The 23674-nt window shown below is 41.1% G+C and overlaps 1 protein-coding gene across 5 annotated transcripts in view; it reads right to left on the bottom strand.

Moving 5' to 3' along the window:
* The window catches only part of LOC110986918 (sarcospan-like), a 67464-nt gene that overhangs the window by 40281 nt on the left and 3509 nt on the right, over window positions 1-23674 (bottom strand). For 2 of the 5 annotated variants that reach the window (XM_022249239.2, XM_022249236.2), the window contains exon 2: window positions 1607-2134. In XM_022249239.2, coding sequence (XP_022104931.1) covers window positions 1607-2062 — 456 coding nt within the window. In that variant the 5' untranslated portion in view covers window positions 2063-2134. Of the gene's footprint in view, window positions 1-1606; window positions 2135-3178; window positions 3343-11233; window positions 11303-23674 lie in introns of those variants that run through there. The other 3 variants (XM_022249237.2, XM_022249242.2, XM_022249238.2) reach the window with 3 other exon arrangements.

Here is a 23674-nt window from a genome sequence, read left to right as displayed (position 1 = left end):
CCATTAAGGATATACATTTGCACGTGTTCATCATAAAGAACGCAAGAGGCAAATAAGTGGAAGACTGGTTCATCTTTGTAACTCTTCTGACAACTGAACCTCTGGCGTGTCACAAGTCACTAATACTGAAATGATACGTGCAGATGGAGCAAGCACAGACTTGTGACTGCAAAGACAAGACGCACAAGAAATTCTAAGCATGCCTGCCTCTCATCTACACGAACATGAGCCCACACGCAGGGGTAGCAGGCAGCTTGCAGTGTGCAGATACAAGACTGGGGAATGGAATGTTTACCCAGCAATCTGGGAGCAAATCTTGTGATTAGGTGCAATTACTATATTGGCTGATGATGAGGGCGGTGGGGGAGAATCTGCATGAAGAGTACATCTCCCTAGCAACAGACGACGGAACAGTTGGAGAAACTTCAAGCAAGTCACGTTTTCAATGTGGCAGTTTGAGGCAGAAGGTGAACACGTACACCACAGAGTTTTCTTTTTTTTTCCTCTATAAAGAAGTTTTGTCATCAATCTCGCTGGAGGAACTGTACAAATTGACCGAGCAATGTAACCTGCAGTTAACATATATTTGAACACCTTTTTCAAGCATTAAGTATTTTCTTCAGAAGAAAATACATGTATATGTACATGCTGGTATACAGCGTGTTCACATTACTGACATCACCTTTCACACGATGTTTGGCATTTTTCTGTTCAACAGACACAGACATTGAATTTTTATGATTCCAGTGACAAACCCAGTAGGTTACTGAAAAATGCCTTGAGTACTGTATTAAACAAAATCGGACAGTTCAACCAACAGTTTGGGCATCCATGGAGCTCTGTTCCAAAATATATCTCTCTAAAAAAAGAAATAATCAAATCCTGCACAAGGACAGGTAACAATTAAAACAAGCTTAATTAAATTTCAAATTAAATTCATGAGAGTCAGAATAAATCAAAACTACACTGTGTTATAATCCACTTTTTTATTCAGGCTCCCAGTATCTCTCATAAATTTTAATAAAAATCTTCCAGAATCCTCCAAAATCCTGTTTGTACTGTTGAGGGACATCAACCCTGGAGCCCATTTCATAGAGCTGCTTAAGCACAAAATTTGCTTAAGTGTGAAAAAAGCTTGCTTGATAAATCAGGAAGCCAGCCAAAACTCCATGTGATGTATATTGTTTTGGGACTGTATTTACCTGTCTTTTGGTTAGCATGACAATCAGATAGAGTTTGAGCTGGTGACCTTTGTTTTTTAAGCAAGGTTTTTTCATGCTTAAGCAACTTTTGCGCTTAAGCAGCTCTATGAAATTGGCCCCTGTTGAAAGAAATAACTATGGGGTGGAGCTCAACATTCTAAAATTCTAACAGGGACGCTAATCAGGTTCTTGTCCAGAGTCTGAAAGTGAAACCAGAGAAGCCAAAATATCCATACATGTACACGAACAAGTGTATCTTGTTAAAGCCTTAAATTAGCACAACACCTTAAATGAAAAAGCCTAAAATCCTGGCTTTTGCCTAAAAACTGGCATCCTCATTTTAAAAATCTTGGAGTTTGAAAAATCTGTGAGTTTAAGAGCAAAATGATAAGAGTGTTACTCACCACAAGACCAGCCCAGTAAGGGGCATCTCTGGTTTTGACTGAAGGCGTCATCAGCAACATTGTGACTCCAAACACCATGATGGTGAAGCCCAGCAAAAGCTGCAGAGTCACAAGGCACACCGGCAGTGTACAACATTGGAGATCGTACTTGGGCTTGTTGGGCACACTGGAGAGCTTCCGGACGGGCTGGGCAGGGCCAGGCAGCCGCTGCAGGTCCGACTGGATGCTGCCGTGGGCGTCGGCTGGGCGGGACAAGGGGTCAGCCCCGCCTTCGGCAAGCAGAGTGGGTGCGGGGGAGGTCTCCAGGGAAGTGTAGCGCAGCTCGGGCGAACTGGAGCTGCGGGAGCTACGGGACATGCGCGCCACGGACAGTGGCGCCGTGGAACGCGAACTGTTGGACCCGTCACAGTCGGGCATGGTGGTCAGCATGCAGGCCTCGGGGGCTTCACCACGCATCGTGCATCAGGCCTTGCGGACTTGAGATGCCACCACATCAAACTCACTGTACACAGACTGGCATTGTCACACCTGTAAAGAAAACCGTCAACCACACAAAACTTAAAATACACGTAGATCACCTTTCATCTTACATCCTATCCCTGAGAAGCCCACCATGCTGTCACAATATTTCCCACTTTCAAAACAAATCTACTTAGCCGGCACGATCACAGCTTTTCATTAAATCCAGTTTCACATCTGCTCGCTTTTGAAAGCCAGAATACATTTGGTACTCTCACCATACCTCCCTCGCCTGACAAACCTTCAGAAGCAACAGAGGTTTGTTCCCGTAAAACAGGATGGTTATCTGTGCTTTGCCACATTGTACAGACATCAGATTTACTTCAAAACAGCCCTTTATTCTTCCTAAAGACGTCACAAATGACCATGAGCAATGATTTTCCATTTAGGGGCTCTTTCACTGGAAGACATGCTCTGACGACGTTCTTCCCCCTCCTTGATCTGATAAGATAATCAGGAGCCGGCGCTGAGAACTCCATAATCTCTCCAATATAATTTGAAGATCTATTTTTGTTCAAGGCATTCTCCTCAAAATAACAATGATAGTTGTTGCAGGTGATGGATCGCACTTTTAAAATGTTGGCATCCTGTGCTTAGACCAAATGTCCCCTCTAGAGCGGGGATAAATTGAGTGCATGTTGCTTCTTCTCAACACTGTCAGATGATTAGGGTGATGAGTCCTCAGTTCAGGCATTATGCCTTATTAGAATAATCGGAAAAAGTTGGTCACAGGAAGTCGGTGGTTTTGGTCATGAGCAAGAACACACGACATACTGTTAATGCATGTACACTGTGCACTGAATAGAAAGAGACAGGAAGACCGACAGTGCATAAGTACCTAATATATTGCAGATTGGTGCGACATTCAGTGAGTACAGTTGAAATAAGTACGAGAAAAATCTAACCTCGAGAACATGACATGTTCAGATACGAGACTCAAGTTAATTTTGAGTGGCACTTAAACACATGCATCCACGCATACACCAGCTGTACACGTGGATGAGCTGTACACTCAGCTCACCATCAACATGACGTCATGGAAATTCCACCTACCGTACGTGCATTGCAATGCTCTGATAAAGGCTGCTTGAGACATTGCATCCAAGATGATTAAACAGTCATTCAACTACATGTACATGTAGAGACAAGATGCTCAAAAGGGTGAACGTGGAAATGCACTGGTACTCACTGGTCCACCTTGGGTGTCATGCATCCATCTGTGAGTATAAAAAAAGAAGTCTCCCACGTCACCGGCAGCCAGCAACTGCTGATTGATTCACGCCTTTTTGGCGGCAAGAAGATATGCACTGGTGAGTCGAATATTCCCCGAACCAACCGCACACATCATACCACAGAGTACATTAGGGTTGTGGGCCAGTTTTCAACCGCTTGTAACCTTCATGTCCTGACAAAACAGGAGGACACTCTCAAACCCGACAATTCATCAAATGACCGTGACAAATGGCAGAGCACTGGGAGTGCACGTATCTGATTTCATCCTCTGTTCACAGATTTCCTGGCTGCATTTTACGGACTTGTCACTGTAACAAAGACTGCAGAGTGAATCTAGGACAGCCAATGCCAGCAGCACCTCCTCAAAGAAGCTGTATTGCATTATGCATAACCATCCGCTGTTCATAGCCACACTACATCTGAAAGAGAATTCTGGACAAGTTGAGTTCAGCGCAGACCAGAGTCAGCACATCTATCTACGTACCCGTAAATGTTCAGATATTGATAGCCTGACAGAACACTTGGTGTTCATGGAAAATCAGGGCCTACAATCATGAGTACCCTACTAATAAAGACAACACCGATATACATGTATCATAACTACGGGGGAAAAAAAAGGAGGGCAAGCAAATGTTTAGGGACCGAGGTGCACATCTTGATGGTCTTATTCATCAGGCTTACACAAACAACTTGTTGGACAAGGCTGAGTGCATTCATGTGTCGCCACGCTCGGCTCTCACCGTGCTGTAACGAGGTTGTCATACATCGGCTGGCAACGGGCACTGGAAGGAGAGCCGAGCATTAGGCCAGGGCACGATTGGGGGGGGGAGTACAGCGACGAGGTCAACTGAACAACAATCTGGAACACAAGGGGTGCGGGGGTTGGTGTTGACTTCAAATTTGTTTCTCCGCTGGTTTGCTTCTATGGGGGTGTGACTGTGAAGTGAAACCCTGCTACAAGTGTTCCTGTACGCTGGTGTGGGCATTTCAATCCATTCTGATTTTTGTTAAGAACTTGGGATTCCACTCAGTACCAAAAATCAAGGGCAGATTTTCCTACGAAAAGCAATGGGCAACACCTCAGCAAATAGAACTTGAAGTACATAACTACATGTACATACATGTACGTACGGTACATGTACAGAAACTGTGGTACTGGTGAATCAACAAATTCACGCAAAGATATTACAAAGAGTGATGACTTTCCTCAAAATGTGATCATTTTAGCAGCAAAAATCTTAAAGCAGCAAGTTGATTCCTCGGAGAGGCATTGCAAAGAGTCAGATTCCTTGCTCAGAATTGAGTCTGCACACCAACTGCCCATACATGCAACCTTAACAGTGTTGCCAACTGGAGCAAAAACATGACGGATGATGCCATTACTTATGCATCGGTGACACGTCAAAAACAAGCCAAATTTGGAGGCTGTCGCAATACGGCTTCGGCCCAGATCCCCTGCAATCAAGGCAGTGCTTGTTTGTGACACTGACAGCTGTCTCGAGCAGATATGAAAATAGCATGCACATATCCACGGTGAGTTGCCGATAACAGCCCAAGATACAGTACATCAGGGCAATATACATGTATATCACTTTGACCACAGAAGCGTGACTGACGCACTTTCACCAGAAACTTCAACCGCAAAACCAAAAGATTGACTCCGAGACTTCCAGACTGATGTGATCTAATGGATTGAATTTAGTCTACATGTCACCCTGTGAGACATGCAAATAACAGCCATCTTCCTATCTGCCCTGAGCTGAAGTGCTCCCCCAATTGGCAAAAGAAAGACAGCTGGTTACAAGCGAGTTCTTGCACATATTCTACGTGTACGTAAAGACCATACATGCCGGAATAAATTAATTACGCATACTCAGCGTGCCCTGTGTCAAACGCGCATATACTCGCGTGCCTAACGATCGCGCGTCTATGCAGTGAATACCAAAAAAAGCACGCCCTCTTTGGTTCCGCTCGGAGCAGATACTCAATCTGGTCTTTTAAGACATCAATCCTTTGCTAGGAACAAATTCATCTTTCCAACAGGTTCCATGAAAAAATGACACTCCTCCCACAAAAAAAGAAGAAAACTCCACGGGCAAAAATTTAAGTATGGAAGGTTGCCATAAATGTACATGTAGGTGGTAACTGTTTTAGCAAGTACATGTATTGAGCATAAGTCAGCTCCAACTCTTGAATGGAAATGTCCAAAGAAAGTCAGTGCCGGAAATAGACAACATGCCATTGTTTTTTTCAAAGAGTGCATCAACAGGAAGGAGAGGCTACATGAGGGCTAGTTTCCTTTCATTTCGCACGTATACTCAAGTTTGAGTTCTTAGACTTTGGGAAAAAAAAGAAGTAGGAAACCACAGAGCATCTGGAAAATATCTCCAGCAGTGCGTACAATGACGGAGATAGCTGAGGCTGATTCAGTCAGCTGGAAATTAGTCAGTGAGCTGTAAAACCCAATTGGTAAACAAGATGTGAACACACGTTGAGAAGCCAGCATCGGTAAAAAGACTACCACTTGTACAAATTATACACGCACAGGTATAACGTATACATGTGCGTGGGTATCGGCAGTAAAACATGGTTGCAAGTTAATGGTTGTGTAACAGGAAAAATGGCACACTTCAAATAAGAAAGTTAAATCTGCCCCTGCTACACTCGCAAGTGTGTGTAGGGTTAATAGGTTAATAAACAATGCACGTGTACCGGTACATGTACATGTATTTTAAAAATCCTAGTTCAGTTTTAAAGTCCATTCAAACTCGAACATTAATGTACATGAAGAGTCCTTTTCAAAAAAATTTTTCTTTCTATTCTCTTTAAAGTTATTATCTAGGCTGCTGGCTGCCAATCAAACAGACAGCAATGTGTGAAATCCCACTGAATCCAACAGAATCCAGCTTAGTCCATCAAAACCTGTCCACTGTTGGATTATGTTGAACAGGGTGAAATTGTTGACAGATACAAGAGCCCATCAGTTGTTGCCCACAGAGCTTTGCTGGCTTGCAGATTTCTGATGCATGTACACGGATATGTACGGTATGCATTTGATGCTACATGTACACAACGCTTTAAATAGCGCCTAAATCAGTCGCAAATGCGACCACAATTTTGCTAATTCAATCAAATTTTCACCATCCAGTCGCCATTTGAGACTTAAGATAGCTTAAAAACTACATGTCCGTGGCTGAACCTTTGGCGAAAACCCTGATTTCGTGGATTTACCTCATTGGCGCTTGTATGCAAGTTGTGTGGTGGACGTGTGCCGGTCCAGATCATGATTCTTCGGCATGGATGGATGATGTAAACGCAGGGTATTTATAGTATACTACATGTGTGTACGTATGTTCATGAATATTCAGCACATGTGATTACTAAATTTTCCTAAAAGTGCTGGTGCCTAGATTTTTCCCATTAGGAGCCAATGGCTACCAAATACTGTTTTTCTGTTTAAAGGGTTGCAAGTACATGTACATGTAGGTGTGTACATATGGTACATATGTACGTGTATACTAATACATCAGGCAAATTAGGGCAATGACCATTTGTCAACACATGGGTCAATTTGCCTGGTACCCAGGAAGAAGTTGTGCAAAGGTTACCAGCGAAAATGGACAAGTGGTCAACAACTGGCTGTTTCTCAAACTTGCCCACTACACATGTAGCAGTTTCCTCACATGCATGCAAATTATAGCCCGGGATCAGACTGGCACAGTATGTGGAAAGTTTACAAATTAGAGCTTTAGAAAAGAAATTAAAACAAATCGGTGAACTTCTGGAAATGTATGCAGATGGCACGGCCCCCACTAGTGGCAGTAAGCATTATGATAACAATTGTGCAGAATAACTGTTCAATGACACTTACATGTACTTTGTACAGAACTGGGCACAAAACTTTTTGCAACGAAAATGTCTAGTGAAACATCACGGCATCATCTACAGAGCTAGCGGACACAGCCTAACACTCGCCCGAAAATGCATTCATATTTTACAACCTGCAAAGAATTCTCCTACATTGGATTTGGTTTATCGTTTATCTAGAACTACATGACGTTGTGCAGACACCGAGCAGACCAAAGACTCCCTCTGTGTTCGCAGTTTGTGCCAGGTAACCAGGATACTGCATAGTATGATGAGGTCTTCGCGAATATAAATGACACGCTATGGCACTACTGCAGGCTTTCTGTTGTCAATTTATAATTTGAGAATGTGCCCATGTTCCTCATCACCGCTGTAAGATGCGTGCATGCCAGATGACTAACATCCATTCTGGGAACAATGACACTCTGCAGTACTTTAGGGTTAGCTTATAAATGCATGAACCCTCCCTCAATCTTCACACTTTTCCCTCCTTATATTTACACGTATCTCCACATACTGGAGATACCAGCAGGAGACTCTAGACCTAAAAGATGCTATGTTTTAAATCCTCTCTTAAATAAACCAATTACAAATTGATGGGCCAGAAGTACCAGCAAATTTTTATCAGCAGATGCATTTGGCGTTACACAGAATGAGATAATTAATTCTGACATAACGTAAATGCCTACCGTCAGTAATAAGCAGACACTGATGCATGTCAACTTGAACATATAACTGCACCATTGCGTTTAAGTTGAGCATTTTCGGTTTATCAATGCACAAACGTGTGCCGTACCCATTAGCCATATTGAATACCCTATATCTGACCAAAAATGGTTGGTGCCGCACAGTTTCACAAAATTTTCTTTGCAACTTCCAAAACGGCACCGCTGAAAAGAAAGCTCAACTAATGGTATTCCCGAGGAAGCCCTTTTTTGATCTTGTTTAACGGATCTGAGTTACAAATTGTTAACTGTTGGATGGGATGACACCAGAATTATTTTAGAATTCATGCACGTGGATTCCAAGCTTCCCTTTCATTTTTTTCTAAATCTGGTTTATCACAAATCCAAAATTATTTATCAAAGTTGACAGGTACTAATTGACAGAAAATTTCACTTTATTCTTTCACCATGATGCTTTCAACTTTCCAAAATAAAGAGTTAACCTCACTTTCAATTTCAATATGGCCAACTCTTTATAAGGTCCAAGTATTGGTATTTTACAGCCTCTTGGAGAAAGAGGGTACAGTTTGTTTAATTTTAATGTACGCAGTGCGGCAGCCTACACTGTAGTACCAGGCAATCTGCAGGAATGGTCAAGCAAACCGGCAAAAGCTGTGAGTACACACAGGGTTTCAATGCTTACAAGTGCTTGATTGACTGGGGACTGCACAACATATTTCATGAACATGAAAAGCTACCTCCATATTTCTGTACAAGTGAAGAGGACCATGTAATTTATATTCTATATGAGCATGTATGATTTTTTTGTGTCACTGAGTGGTAAGAAATTCCACCGATTTCCACACTTTCTTTAGTTTTTATTTAAATCCCCCTGTACTGTTAATCACGTGCACACGAGTACAATGTACAAGCACTGCAGACAGTGATTTTTGCCACAAAGACATACAGTACACATAAACAACAAAACAATAAAACCGAATCTGGTAAAGTTGTTAACGCGAGATCAGCTGTTTTGCAATTTGTTGCTATGCTACAAAATTTTGTATCGGAAGCCCAGTCAATGTATTCATTCTGACTGTACGAGACAGAGCCTTCTTGAACTAAACTAATTTGCTAGTTCTTGAGCTGAAAGGGGAAAACAAAGGAGGGCAAAATTGACTCAAATTTCTGCATCTAGCCAGAGCTATGACAAATATTAATGGCACAAACGATGACTTGATGCAATATGTACTCATTGGACAGTGATATTGAGGACCCTGGGATTAAAAGTGCTACCTGGAATTCCCAGGGTCAGATAAGTAATACCTGGCTGATGTCAAGGTGTTTCGCACAGCTGTTTGCAGTCAGGGCCACAATGGCACAGAGTCTACAAATCACAGAGCTCCTTTTAAAAGCTCCATGTACAAATGAATCGGCTTCAGAAACTAGGAATGCGTGTACTGACATCTTTTTAGTGATTAACACCCTTCATGGAAGAGAGAAAAACAAAAAACTGTCATGGTTTGGCATTTTTTTCCAAACCAAAGAAACCTTTAGGAAGAAATGTAAATTTTTTTTTGCAACCACCTGAGTTGTTAGGAGTTGTGTCTATCAGTACAAAATGTATGCACACTGTATTTGCCTTAAATTCAGATCTGACAGAGAGTGAGATGCTGGATTACAATGGGGGGGTTGCACAGAAGAGGAGCGAGAGTCACCCAACAAGTCCCACCTTGACATACATTGTGGGGAATTTGTGTCATGATCATATAACCCTGAGTTTCATCCATGATTACACTCACAGCTACAAGTATGAGGACTTGTACTGATTTGTAGATTGTCATCAGGGTGTCAGGAAAGAAAAAAAAAACTGCTCTACATGTTTTCTAGTACATCAAAGGCGAAAAGAATCTGCCGGCAATCCTTTCATAAGCCTAGTGCAAATTGGCTTACGGGTCAGCGCAGGCTGGTAAAAATATATAAATATCTTTTCACAGCAGTCTAGTTAAGGTTAATTTTTACAGCAGTCTACATGTAGTTAAGGTTAATGGCAGTGGCTCAGCTGCAAATGAGTGAAGGTAATCCAGAAGGGGAAAGTGTCCAGATTTGAGGTTATCCTGAATTCAGCAGGGAGCTTTGGCCAAGGTGAAAAACTGACAGTAATTCTTGAAGCTTTGGTCAACACATACGGTACATACATGTACCTGTACCTATAAGTCCAGTTTTTGAAGAGTTATTTCCCATATCTGTAGTGATCCACTCACAAGAAAATCTACATGTAAGTCAAAATATTACTCGTTTAATAATGGCAAAGGGAATTTTGAAATAGGTTCACCTATTGACACACAAGCTTACATCTTATCAATGAAGATACCAGTACATAAAAAACATGCATGTACCAGTACTGTAAAATCTACAATTGGTAATACAGTGTATTGCAACTTTAAAGCCATTAAAAAAAACGTGTACAGATAAACATGTACATACACAGGGCATGTAACATTTGTATCTGATTATCCTACAGTCACAGCCTCAAATAATGGGGATAAAATGGAAGGCCTCCCCTCCCACATTCCCAAAACTGATTTTCAGCACATCACTGCACCAGAATAAAGACTGGACCTGTTTGAAATTAGCATCACGAGCAACAAGCCTGGTCTGATGAAATCATCGCATTCAGACACCGTACCGTGGGAGGGGAGGGGGGATAGGTGAGGTCGGGTGCCAGACGCTGCGCATGCTTTAACAGGCACCAGCCTCTTACAGCAAAGACCCAGCTGAATGGAACCAGGGGAAAACTTGGCTTTTCAATCGCAGCTATTCAATCCACGCCGCCCACTATTCTAGCATAACTGTTGGACATTAGACCTACATGTACATGTATATTACACTGCATGTCCACGAGCATACATGTACCAGTCACTGTGCATCTTGAATGCGCCACACGAAGTGGACTGAATCGATAATGTACTGTACGATAGGTTTCATGCTACACGTACATCTCTGACTTCATTAATAAGTGATAGCACCCAGTCCAACCCAGTGAAAAATGAAAACCATTTTGAAACAGCGTGCGTAACAGGAATGTAAACTAACCGGAATACATTTAAAATAAGGACTAGCCTACATGTACATGCACATGTAAGACTATAAAAGTGTGTAAGGTTTTATATTGTACATGCATGTACCTGTACATGTACGTGTACTAGAAACTAGAAAACATATTTTTAATCGAGCAATTTTTAAACTTACAGAAATTACTTAAATTTTAAGATACTTAAATTTTTATGCCTACAGAAATAAATTTTGCTAAAAATATAAGACATAAACCAGAAGAACATACCAGTATGTTGCTGACTCTGAGAACTTGCAAATGGATGAACCGAGGAAGATTTTGCTTCATTGGAACAGACTTCGGCACATAAAAGAAAAAGAATTTAAAAACCCATGCAATTTCCTTGTATCGCATTTCGGCACCTGATTAAAAAAATATATACATATAAAAAAAAAAACAGTTGGCAAAGGCAACTCTTGATAAAGAGCGATTCCATGCAGAAAAAAAAACAACAGTCAGCCCTGAAACCTAAAACCTTTATGGAAGAACAGGGGGCGCTACAAACGGATAGTCTTTCACTGGTTTATTGACAGGATTTTCTTATTCTTTTCAGGCAGAGAAGAGTCCAAGTGAGAAAAGAGGCAATCCGTCTGAGGCTAGTGGTGCCCGTGGCAAAACTCCTGCAGCTAATATGTTTACACTGAAAATAATTTCTTTAGCAGGGGCAAAATAGTGTCTACTTATGAAAAAAAAAGGGTGAAAATAAAAAGGTTTGAAAAAAACATCCACGAACTTCAGCTAATCAGATATTAGAGGTTTTCTTTTTCGTACATATAAAAAAATTCACAGTAAACAAATCATATCCACGAGTTGCAATGTCACCGCAAAAACACTGTTCAAATATGTACAATTCACTGCCTCGATACATGTATGTACATGTACATGAACGGTATGTACGTTATTAAAGACTGCCTACCAGTATTTGCCTAATACAATACAAGATAATTCGCATTTCGATCAATTTCCTTAAATATTAAGGAGTCTTTACAAACTACATGTACATGTATAGATAAATTATTATTCGTTAAGAGCTAGAACAAAACACAACCATTTTTAAATTACTTCTGTGTACATGTACAACACTCACACTGTACAAGCGCCGGTCTGCATAGAGTACATGTACATTAATGTACAGTGTACTAGGTACATACATGTACATGTACATTTTGCATGGAGATGTATGAATATGGTATCAATGTGCATCAAGTGTACGTTACATGTACACAGGCAGCATAAATGAGGATCAAAATTAAAAATTCAGATGTGAAAAATCGATATTTCTTGGCAGTTTGTAACTACTGACGATTGACAGGTACACTGCACAAGTGAACACTTTAAACTTGGGCTTTCTGTAGTTGTGGGAACTAGAAATTGACTGGGTCATTTCATTTTGCTTAAACTAAACATCCCCTCTGCCTTTCCTGAAACGATTTCCAGTCACGACAACAACGATAACCCATCACTCCAAAACCGGAAGAGCAAGGCCAGAATTGGGACAAGAGGAGGGATGGATGGGTTGCCGTGGCAACATATCAGTGAAATGAAGATTTCCAGTTCAGCGCACATCAAGGTTGCCATGTTTACCCGCCCTGTGCTCCAGATGTTCCTGAGCTGTGACAGGCTACCTTGGAGGGTGGTGGTGGTGGGGGGGGGAGGGTTGATGATACTGAAGCTTCCTGGATAATTAACAAGGGGATAAATTTACCTTTTAACAGCCTACAAAATGCTAGCCTGTTGAATTCTGTGACTTGTAAACTGAAGTATGACCTTCACAAGCACATGTACATTTGTACCATGTACATTAAACACTGCTAAACTGAAGCTGGCTGCATAATGTACATTGTACTGACACCGTACAAGTGCATACATCTTTAGGGCAAGTCCTGTGGCAATTTTTATTTGTGGTTGCTACATGTACATTTGTGAACACACACAGGTACATGTACCAGTGTGCGATATCGATCTGTAGAAATTCTGAACCTTCCTGAGAACAACTCTGAATCTCAATGAAAGAAATGCATCTTTTCACAAGACAATTTCAGTTGAGGAGCATGCACATACTGCTTATACGGTATGCACATTCTGATAACTGAATGGCTTTTAGTTCTTGATTAAGTGGCCTCTGAAGTGTACATGTTCCATACATGTATGGGGTAGATGCCATGGGAATGCTGCTTGCCTTAACCATTGCCTTAACACACCTGTTGTTTTAAGACCATGTAAACTTGGTTTACTCACAACTGTACATGTGCCAGTCGGTGAATACCTGTACATTCAAAGGGTAGAGATTTGCTGGTACGAGTTACACGTAAGTACGTGTACGTGTATGTATGTTGATAATATGGGAATATCTACATGTACCTGTGCTTAACGTGTGCAGAGAGAGAGATTGACAAATAAAACTGTCCTTGAGATCAATGTCTAGAGTAATGCGAGGCAATTAAGAAGGCTTATCGGTATGAAAAAGAGAGGAAAATTCCAGGCAGAACAAAAGAAAGGACAAATTTCTCATTTGACAATTGTACTGGTTGGCAGCAGAAAAAAATGTTCGATTATTAGAAGAAAATTTGAATTTTTTCTTGTTCAGGTGTATTTTCGAAAATTCATGAAAATTATGTGCATGTAAATGTGACCTTCACGTACAAGAGCGAGGTCAGAAGTAATTAATGCCTTTCAGGCTGGAACAAAACGGGGGAAAAAAGACATAAGCTTCAACCAGTTCAACTCATTACATCCTTAGAGGAAATCGCCCCAAAACTATGTAAAACATTATGAAAAATTCCTTGGTAAATGTGTTCCAGAAATGTCTACAGCATTATTTTAAAAGCTTTACACGTAAATTTACTTTTTCTAGCCTATGGTCTCACATGTCTGAAATTAATTTAATTAAGTTAAATTTTTTTGTAATGTCGACTTGGACTGGGCCATTGATCATTTTCATGGAAATGGCGCATTATAAATTTTTAATTATTATCAATATTATCATTATTCTTACAAATGGGTCATTACTGAGACATTTCAATGTCTCCCAAATGCTCCAACTGCCAGAAGGAGGCCGAATTTTAAGATTTTAAGAAATGATAGATTTGGGTATAAATTGAAAACATACAAAGTTTGGTTCAGATCAGATTAGGGAATATTTAATTATGGGCTAGTAAAGTTTGTGCACGTTCCTATGGGAATATCTCCCAAATGACCCATTTTTGGTAAATTTTGTTGTTATTATTATTATTATAATAGTAAATGCTGCAGGGTCACATTATAAAATATAAAAGTCCTATACATGTACATGTACATGTGTGTGCTGTGATTGGTATTTTAAAAAGTGTTTGGGTAGATGAATTGGGCCTACTTCACTGATGGCATGGTAGATATATATAATATCCAGGAGTGCTATGCGTGCAGTCATAAATTGATTGCATGTCTACTGTCACACAATTAGAGAAATTGTGGATCCGTCCCCCCCCAAAAAAAAAAACCAGAAAGAAAGTACAAAAATGTGCAAGAGTTAAATTTTAACCATTCGGGTTGGATGCGTTACCACTAATGGACAGTGCATCTCAGTTAATTAATCACTCTTAGCGACGGTGCAATAAGATGCACAGGGGCAGATTTGAGGCAAACTGACGGACGGAGCACAGCGTTATCTGTATGCATGGCTCTCTTCTCCGGTACAGGGTTCAAAACTTCAGGAAAATAGCCGCAAATCAATTAACCTTAAAATAACTGCGGGTGTCATCCGAGAGTAGCCACACCTGGGTCTCAGCACAGATGCCCTATTCAATGTACAGTATGTGTCCGAACATGAAGATCCTACAGAGTAAAGAAAATCTGACTGGCATAGGGGTTTGAACTTAGATGGAGTCCTCTGAATTACTGCTCAAGTACTATGTTGTGTGAGCATAGAGATCTGATCTCTGGTACAGTGATCATGTACTTTCCACCTGGCTTACAAGTTGCAAATAAAGCATTCTTGCTCATACTTCAAGTTCAGATCCACTGTCTGCCTAAAGTCTTGATGAAAATGCAAGAGTAAAGCAGAGAGCCAAAGAACCGTAAAAAAAAATTCCCCGTAGACACATTACTCTTGATCAATGGACAGCCAAACAAAACCAAAATTCTAGAGGTGTACAAGAGGATTGGGGTTGGGAGTTATTGATGGTTCACGTTACTGGGGATTGGGGGAAAGAGGGAAACAGGGAGAGAAGGAAGGAAGTGGCAACAAACCCTCTGTAAGAAACACTGTCCAGTTTTGCTCCTTCAAACTCTGCTGTGCTTCTGGAGCTGTACACTGAACACTGTCCCTCAGTCGTTGCTACCCTTACATGTAGATGCGCAAGACCTAGTTTACATTTCAACAGTTTGAATCTAAGATGTATTTTCACTGAGGAATTCGGCCATTTGATGCACATATTTTTTTCCCTTCTTATTTACAGGAAATGTGGACATTCCTTTACCGGGTAAAAAGCCTACAGCCACCAACTTCAGCAAAATCCTCTTCACAGATTTGGAAAGACTGGCCAAATCAAGTGAAGCAGCTGACAATTAAAGCCCTGTCTGTCCACACCATACCAATGCCTTGGACGAGTGGTGCACTCATTAATTTAGCAAAAGCTTTCAAGCATGTCAGAGCAAGTTATTTTGGACACACACAGGAGCTTGATGCGGAAACGCACAAAGGCAATTGCACTCACGACACAGCATCTGAACGCCCACGCCAGGTTTCAGATTTCACACGAAAGCCAGCCAAAAATTGGGCACACGTTCCAACATAAACATAAACAGCCCCCGTTGGAAAAGTCAAGCTCAAATCAAGGTGTGCAATATTAACAAGTCCCAACTGCTTCATGACGCACCTGGACAGATGCTGACTGTCTAATCTATGGGCAGGAAATATCATGCGAATCCAAGTCAGAAATTTATGCACAGGTGGCACATAAAAACAAGAAATCTAAATTAACAGCCGAGTAAGAGGTTCTGTGGACCGTACATTTTATGATTTAAACATCAGACCGGGCAGAGAGGCATGGCTTTCCAGACACATGGTGTGTGACCCTGCAAGAAAAAATTTGTAGTCTGTGGGCTGAGAGGGGTTTCAGTGCACCCTCCCCCTGAACCCATTACCACTGGTGTTTCTTAATTCCTAGCTTGTCCCAAACTATGACAGTAAAAATCTACGGGTGTTGTCTCTTAGGAGGCCACATTTTGAAATATAGGTACACTGTACATGCACTAGTACCGGTATGTGTATTTCTTACCACCGATTGGCCGTGCCACTCGATCGTTATTCTTTCGACTTCCAAGCTAAATTTTACAAAAAGAATTCAAATGTCTTCTGTGTCTGTTATTATTTTTGAGATGGGAGTCCTAATTATTCAAAGCAGTCAGTTCTAAGTTCAACAGTAAGGATATTAATGTCAAGGTGGGCCAAATTGGAAGACTAGAATACCATACTGTTCCCCCATGGTTGGTTTCCATGGCAACTGAGGACATTTCTGAAAGAGGTAATCGGGAACATTTAATATGTCATTTGGTCAAGATCCAAGTTGAGGTTTGGTCGTGTTATGGCTTACTGACAGCCTTCCTTCCAACCCTTGTGCTAAGAAATGTATACAGGGTGTCCCAGAAAAAAAACAAACTTGAGGAAAGGGGTTAATGAGATATGATTATAATGTATAAGGATCTCCGAAAAGTAGCAGCAGTATTCTTTCTGATGATCCCTTGATGGTATCCCTCCTGTCATGCATGACGGACCACCACTGTCTTGAAAATGGGGCACACTGCTTCTACATTTTGGAGATCCTTACACATGTACATTGTAATCATATCTCATGGTTTGGGCATATTAACCCCTTTCCTCAGGGTTGGCTTTTTTTCCGGGAAACCCTGTATATGTACGCATTTGGATGGGATTGTGAAAAGTGAGTGCATCTTGATTTTTTTTTTCTGTTAACATCATTTTTCTTGTTGAGGGCACGCTTAGTACTTTTTTAAAAATGACCGTAGCGTTGGGTTCTGAGCAGGTGAACTGAAACCCCCTCCAGTCCATCGACTATGGACAATGTACCCATCAGTAAGTCTTTGTAAAGACAAGTCCGAGACCTTTCCAGACCCTAGCCATGCCATTCTCCCTGAATGGTCTACCTCATACACACATGTACCGTATCAAACTGAACATGGGAAAGGCCTACATGTACATTTTTTCATTTGTCAAATTGCATACATGTACGTACGAACACACCAACTCAGAATAATGCAATATCTAAAAATAAATAGAAGAAATTCCAACAATTTTTCCCAATGACACTTTGGGAAAAAAGGTCAGAATATTTCCCCCCTGATAAAGGACATGTATCCTGAGTGAACTGAAAAAAAAAAAATCAGCTAATAAAACCCGGTAAATTTTGGTTTTATATTCTGACCCTCAAAAATTCAGATGCAAGTGAAAAACATTTATTGTTTTTTTGGTTTTGTTTTGTTTTTAATCCCGCTCTCTCATCCTGGGAAATCCGGCGGTGGCAACCAGTGGACAAAGGGGGAAAGGTATGTAATCATGCATTGCCAGCATTTAACCAACTGTTCTAATAATCACAGAAATTTTGGAGGAAAAAAACAATACAAAATAAGAGCAAATTCTGTTCCCAACAAAACACCTGCTCCATGGAACCCTAATTACCAACGATGAGGTCAGGCAAAACGAGAATCACGATAACATCTGTCAGTTCCCCTGTGTTATTTGGCACAGGGTGGGAGAATTTTCAACTGACTGACCTTTGCAGGGTGTACGATCTTGGCACGGCTGCATAAATAAGGACACATTTTCAAATCTTTGTAATTGTGTCATGGTTTCACACCAGCTTCCACTGCCTCTTTTAAAATGCAAAAGTACCAGGAAATTCTCGGACCATTAAGAATCGGGCTGTTTAGCCACAGGCAACATTGTTCAACTACAAACTAACTACAATTGAAATTTCCAGGTGCAGGCCACTGTCTTTTGAGACAGTAGGAGACGACGAACATGTACGCATTCCAGTGGTGTAAATTTTTCTCCCTGCCCCCCCCAAATTTGAGCATGTACATGTACCCAGCCTGACTAAACCCCATTGTTAACTTGTTGTCAATGTCTCCCCCCCCCAAAAAAAAGTGCACCATGGTTGCCCTCTGAGACATTTGATGTCCATTAAACCAATCGCACTGGTACATTCTTCAAAACTTTTATTGAAGCATGAAAATCCATATGTAAATTACCGTAGTGACTGGGCCCTGCCAATACATCCTGCAAAATTCTCCAAATCCGATGGTTAGATTTGAAGAGGATTATACCTGAAGGGTGCTTGTGTTTAAAACCTGGCTGTAATTGCTCAAAGAAAATACAACTAACAAGGAAAAGATGAAGAAGAATTTTTACAAGCAAAATTGAAGCTCCCCCTCCCCTCTTCCCAGAACACGGCTTGGTCGATGCAACACGAGACCTTCCGAAAATATGCCTCTTTACTGTACTTTGAAAGGGGAACTGCATCAGCACATGGGCCAGTCAACGTTCCTGGAATCTGGAACATCTGCTTTTTTAGTGCTGGTTAATGATAACATGTCTTGGGCTGCATCTATATTTTGATCGGAAAAATGTGTTCGAGGAGCCGGGGCCAAAATGTCAACTTGTCAGCCGGAGGCGCCCCGCTTGAGGTAAGCATGGCAGTGCAACGACCCACAATGCATTTCAATTAGAAATATGTAACTCGCGCAGAATCCTAATACGTTATTTTTGTTCTGTTGGACCCTCTACAGCCAAATACAACGAAATTGAAATGAACTTTCAAAACGATCCCGGTGAGCTTGGATCAATTAGACCAATTTTACATTTCACCACTGACATGTACCAGCATTTTAATCATTCCTTTTATCTCCAAAATTTAAAAATCCATTCATCCTTGGTGGTTTATATATTGCCACTCAAATGCACACTTTGAAAGTTCAATAAACAAATCCATCCTTTTTACACACAAAAACATGCCTTAAAAATAGACACTGTCAAGTCCACATGTTAAACGCGCAAGGTTCGGCAGATGGATGTCTTAAAACCTGATCCCATCTATACACCAAGAAATATGGTCTCTCCGGGGCAACCTCAGTAGAAAGAATGAAGATAGATAGCCAGAGATTGCTGGGAAGGGACCATACAGAATAACAAGCAAAAATCTAAAAAGAAACCAGGCCAACAAGTAAGGGGAAAAACACAAACAAACAAATAAGATTTCTCTCAATACAAGGACAAGTACAGTACATGTATTATGAATACTTGATTAACTTCAGCATCTACATGTAACTTCTCAAAGCATGGTAGGAAAAAAAACAGGTCGTAAAAAGCTTGGCTCATCAGATGTACATTGTACACGTACAATATACAGCTTTGGCCACTATCACCTTGCATTATAACAATTACCAATTTACTGATTCTTTTTTAAATCACTGATTTAAACTAACATAAATTTGGGGGAAACGGGCAAAAATGTTGCAATCGTTCGCATTTTTGACTGATTTGCCATTTTTCCCTAGGTTTTGGTAATTTTAAATGGTAAAAATTGATACATTTCAGTGACTCAACTACTGACAAGTGCCATACCGGTACCGTGGCAGTTTATGTGCATGGACATTTGGTAAATGCAATACATACAAATTGGTGAAAATGCTCATTACAGTGAGTTTTAATTGAGCCTGAATCATTCTCTATTAAATCACAAAGAAGCTGGATCGTAAACAAACCAAACAAACAACATTAAAAATGCGGTCTTAAATACTGGAATGCGACAGCTTTTTACAAACATTAGCACTTGTAAAATTAACAGGAACTAACCATCTTTACAGGTTTAGTTCCCAGTTAACAAAATCCAGTGAACTCTTTCTATTTGACATAGGCCTACTAGCACATGTATTTTACAGCCTAGTATAAACACTAACACAAACCTCAGCATCTGTATCTATGAAGGAGCTGGCTACTGTACTGTATTGTACACGTACATGTATGCATTTGTATGCGATACTCTACTGCATATATTTCATCTGGGCTTTGACAGAGTTAGTTATACCCAGCAAGAAATGAGACCGAGGGGTACCCCCCCACATGTCCAATCCCTATACACATCCCAGACTATTGTTACTTAACACATCCCCCAAGATGTCTGAAAGGAATTCCCCAGATTCCTGCGAGACAATGACCAACACAAAGCAGGGGGGGTTCTCTCCGTCTCATACCTTGCTGCATATGGAGTTAGTATTAAATGATAGTTATTAACTGACAGTAACGATGTGATCTGAATCAAATTACCTGCTTTAAATCTACTCCTTTAATCACAACTTGTTGGATTTTGTACTTCCCCAAATAAATAAAAGAAACAAAGAACATTTAAACAATTGTCAAAGACTGTGTACATGTACGGGATTGCATTGTACTCAAATGCCAGTTACATGTATCTCATTACTCACATCTCCAAAAGTTCAGTCACAACTTCATGACTAATTCACCTTTCAACGCTTGACTGGTAATCAGCGCATACGGATGGACACACAAAGCTCCACACATGAATCAACAGTTCTTCCATGCCTCGAACGGATTGACCGCCTCGCTGAGCCGCGGTTCATTACATATACGTGCGAGTTGCACCTTCGTCTTTAATTATGCAGACGTGATCAATCAAATAAAAATAACTGCTTTAATAATGGATGACAGACAGTGCTGTATGCAGCGCAATTCTTGTTTAATCCTGAGCTCTGTCAAATGCTCAAGAATACTAGCACCCCTAACTTTATGATATACAGTTTGCAAGGACCTTCTGCATCAGCTACACAGCAATGATGGACCAACCCTGCCTGGACATCCAAGAAATGTGACGATAACAAGACAACAAGGGAACAAAACAACATTGAAAGCAATCCTCAGATCCAACAAAGGAGTGCCTCTTGCTATGTTTCCTTTCCATCGTCCACGTCACTCTTATTTGGAGTCTGACCTGCTCTGCTTCTACATCTTCCAATCCTGTTAATACCTGTAGCAGAACTGTGGGTCCCAGAATACCACGGTACAACGGTAACATCCACCTTGCTAGACCGGTTAAATGTCACCTTGAATGTACGTGGGGCAAGAGAAAATCAGACACTGATCGTGAAGCATATGTACAGCAATTATCTAAGCTCAGGCAACCTATCGACGGTGCCCAGGATTCTTTTTTTTTCTGACAGTTAGCCATCGGTAACATGAAAGATGCTTTCAAAACCATCCATACTCTTTTAAACACTAAATGTAGCAAACTTCCAGTTGGTGAATCCGGTAAACCCTTAAGTGATAAGTTAAAATTCTGAAGATAAGGAATGCACTTGATGTTACATCCCAGACTGGAGGCAATGCTTACCACTTGATTTCCGTGATGTTCCTGTTGATTTTACCTTATCAGACTTTTACTCCAGCTGATGATGGAGAAATTACCAAAAGCCATTGTTGGTTCACCCCTCAAGTCTTGTTCACTTAATAGTTACTTAATACCTCGCCTACATGGTTGCTAAAGGACCGAGTTCATGTGATGGTTCCTTAAATAACTTGTATTGTCAACACTTCCTTGCATACAGGCACATTTCCCAGTGCCGTACGCCGTGACATTGTTACACCTGTTCTTAAGAAAGCTGTTTCCAACATTGCCTTCTTGTCCAAACTGATGGAGAAGGTTGTTTCTTTTCGCTTGAATGCTTGTGTTGATTTCAATTCTCTCAACCAACTCTTTCGGTCACATACAGGAGCATAGTACCGAGACCGCTTTGTTGTGGGTGAAAAATTATATCGCGGCTGAATTAGGTGACAACGCTGTGTATCTCGTCATGCTTAATTTTTGTCAGCTATGGGCAAGTTTCGTATGGACTTTTTTCTAAGGTTTGGGGGAAAAGTCACCTTGTGGTCAGCCTGTGGTCATTTTCAGGCAAACTATGGGAAATGCTTCATTTTCTAGGCATTTCAAAGCAAATCCACATAATCTACATATGGTCAGTAACAGCCTAGTTAAGACCAAATAGTGTCTTTACAAAGGTCAAAGATCAACCAGTGGTCAGCAACAGTCATTTTCCTGACAAACTTCCCAATGAGGTCATTTCTCAAGTCCTATGAAATAACTGGGGCAATATTTGTTCATTTATGTGGGCCGTCAAATATGCACTTCTTGTAGAAAAAGGTTTATGATTTGCACTCTTCCTGCCTTGATGGAATCCTATGACATAATGCACAAATCCAACAGCACCGATCAATTAGCTGTCCCCAGTGTACATCGATGTGTGTTATATCAGCCTATCAGCTTCTGCATAGGGGCAAAGTGGCGTGGTGAAAAAAAAAACACCTTATTTTCCTCAATGCCTTCAATGACTAAGGTGCCCTCTCACAAACTTCGCCAATCAAATTATCGGGCACTGGAAGTTGCATCTCTCTAGGAATGTAGAGGTTTACTAAGCAGGTTTGACTGCATGAGCAAATATTCTGGGTCTACATTATTGGATGTGCCCCGGTTTGCAACGGAGCGTCCTCATCCTTAATTACTGCAGATCAGATCTGGGTTATGCACAGTGTATTCTTGAAAGTCATTTGCAGTGTGGGGAGAGGGGCATTTTTTTCTGTGCTTTTCTACCCATTGCTTAAATCGTCTGCGTGTACGGCTTTGATACATGTATGGAATGGACCTCCGTAAACCCTTCTCCCCCAAAAACGCTGGCCAGTCTGTTGGATGACTCCAGCTGATCTATGCCATCCCTGGGAAGGCGACGGAGTTATTGATCCCACCCTCCAGGCTTGGGTGTCCAGCGACAAGATCGGGTGCCGCTCCGCGCACGGAGTCAAGAGCCATGGCCTTATTTCCAAAGAGCAATTGTGATCGTTTGGTGCACACTGCATGCATGGTGAATGCAAAAAAAGGGGGGGGGTCGGGAATGTGCAAAATGGATTCAGACGGGCTTGAGGGTACACACAAGTATGACCTCTGTTGCGAGGTCTGCAATTGATGCATCCAATAAGTACTTAAATAAAGTCTGTAAATTGCCACCCTCCCAAAAAAAACTCATGCGAGTCATTTGTGCATTGTATGATCAAGTATTTCTTACCAAGCTCCACATTTTTGCCAAACTCCTAAGATCCTGCCAGGGGGTGAGAATTCCTCTAAGGGGCTGTGTACAACAGCCGTAAGTTAAATTTAACACATGAACAATCTCCATCCACAGACGTCTGAACTTTGTGCATGTGTACAAAACAAACAGGACCTTTATTTACGACCACTATCAGAAACTCAAGAACGGTTGACTTCTTCCAGCATTAACTACACAGGCCCACCGTCAATTAAGTTCAAATGCAGCATATAATTTACTTCGAATTGTTGAAAGTACGGTATTTGTATGAATAACACAGTGTCCCCCCCTCAAAAAATGACAATAAGTACCCCCCCCAAAAAAGTTTCTCTACAAAATAATCAACTGGACCCATTCATGACATTCCGATTTGCAATCAAATTTCCTGGTGTTCTCTCACAAATTTCCCAGCGCTCAAAACTACTTTCTGCTTGCGTTTAACTCGGAGGAAGTGTACGCAAGGGAGGCTACAGGCCTACATGTATGACTGTCATCAGTCATGGAAGAAAGATACTGTGACAG

This window comes from Acanthaster planci, linkage group LG04 (genome assembly GCF_054643075.1).
Source record: "Acanthaster planci isolate LZ-2023a linkage group LG04, COTS_SCS, whole genome shotgun sequence".
Taxonomy (NCBI): Eukaryota; Metazoa; Echinodermata; class Asteroidea; order Valvatida; family Acanthasteridae; genus Acanthaster; species Acanthaster planci.
The sequence above is the reverse complement of the archived record's forward strand: the minus strand, read 5'-3'. Positions and strand labels throughout refer to the sequence as shown.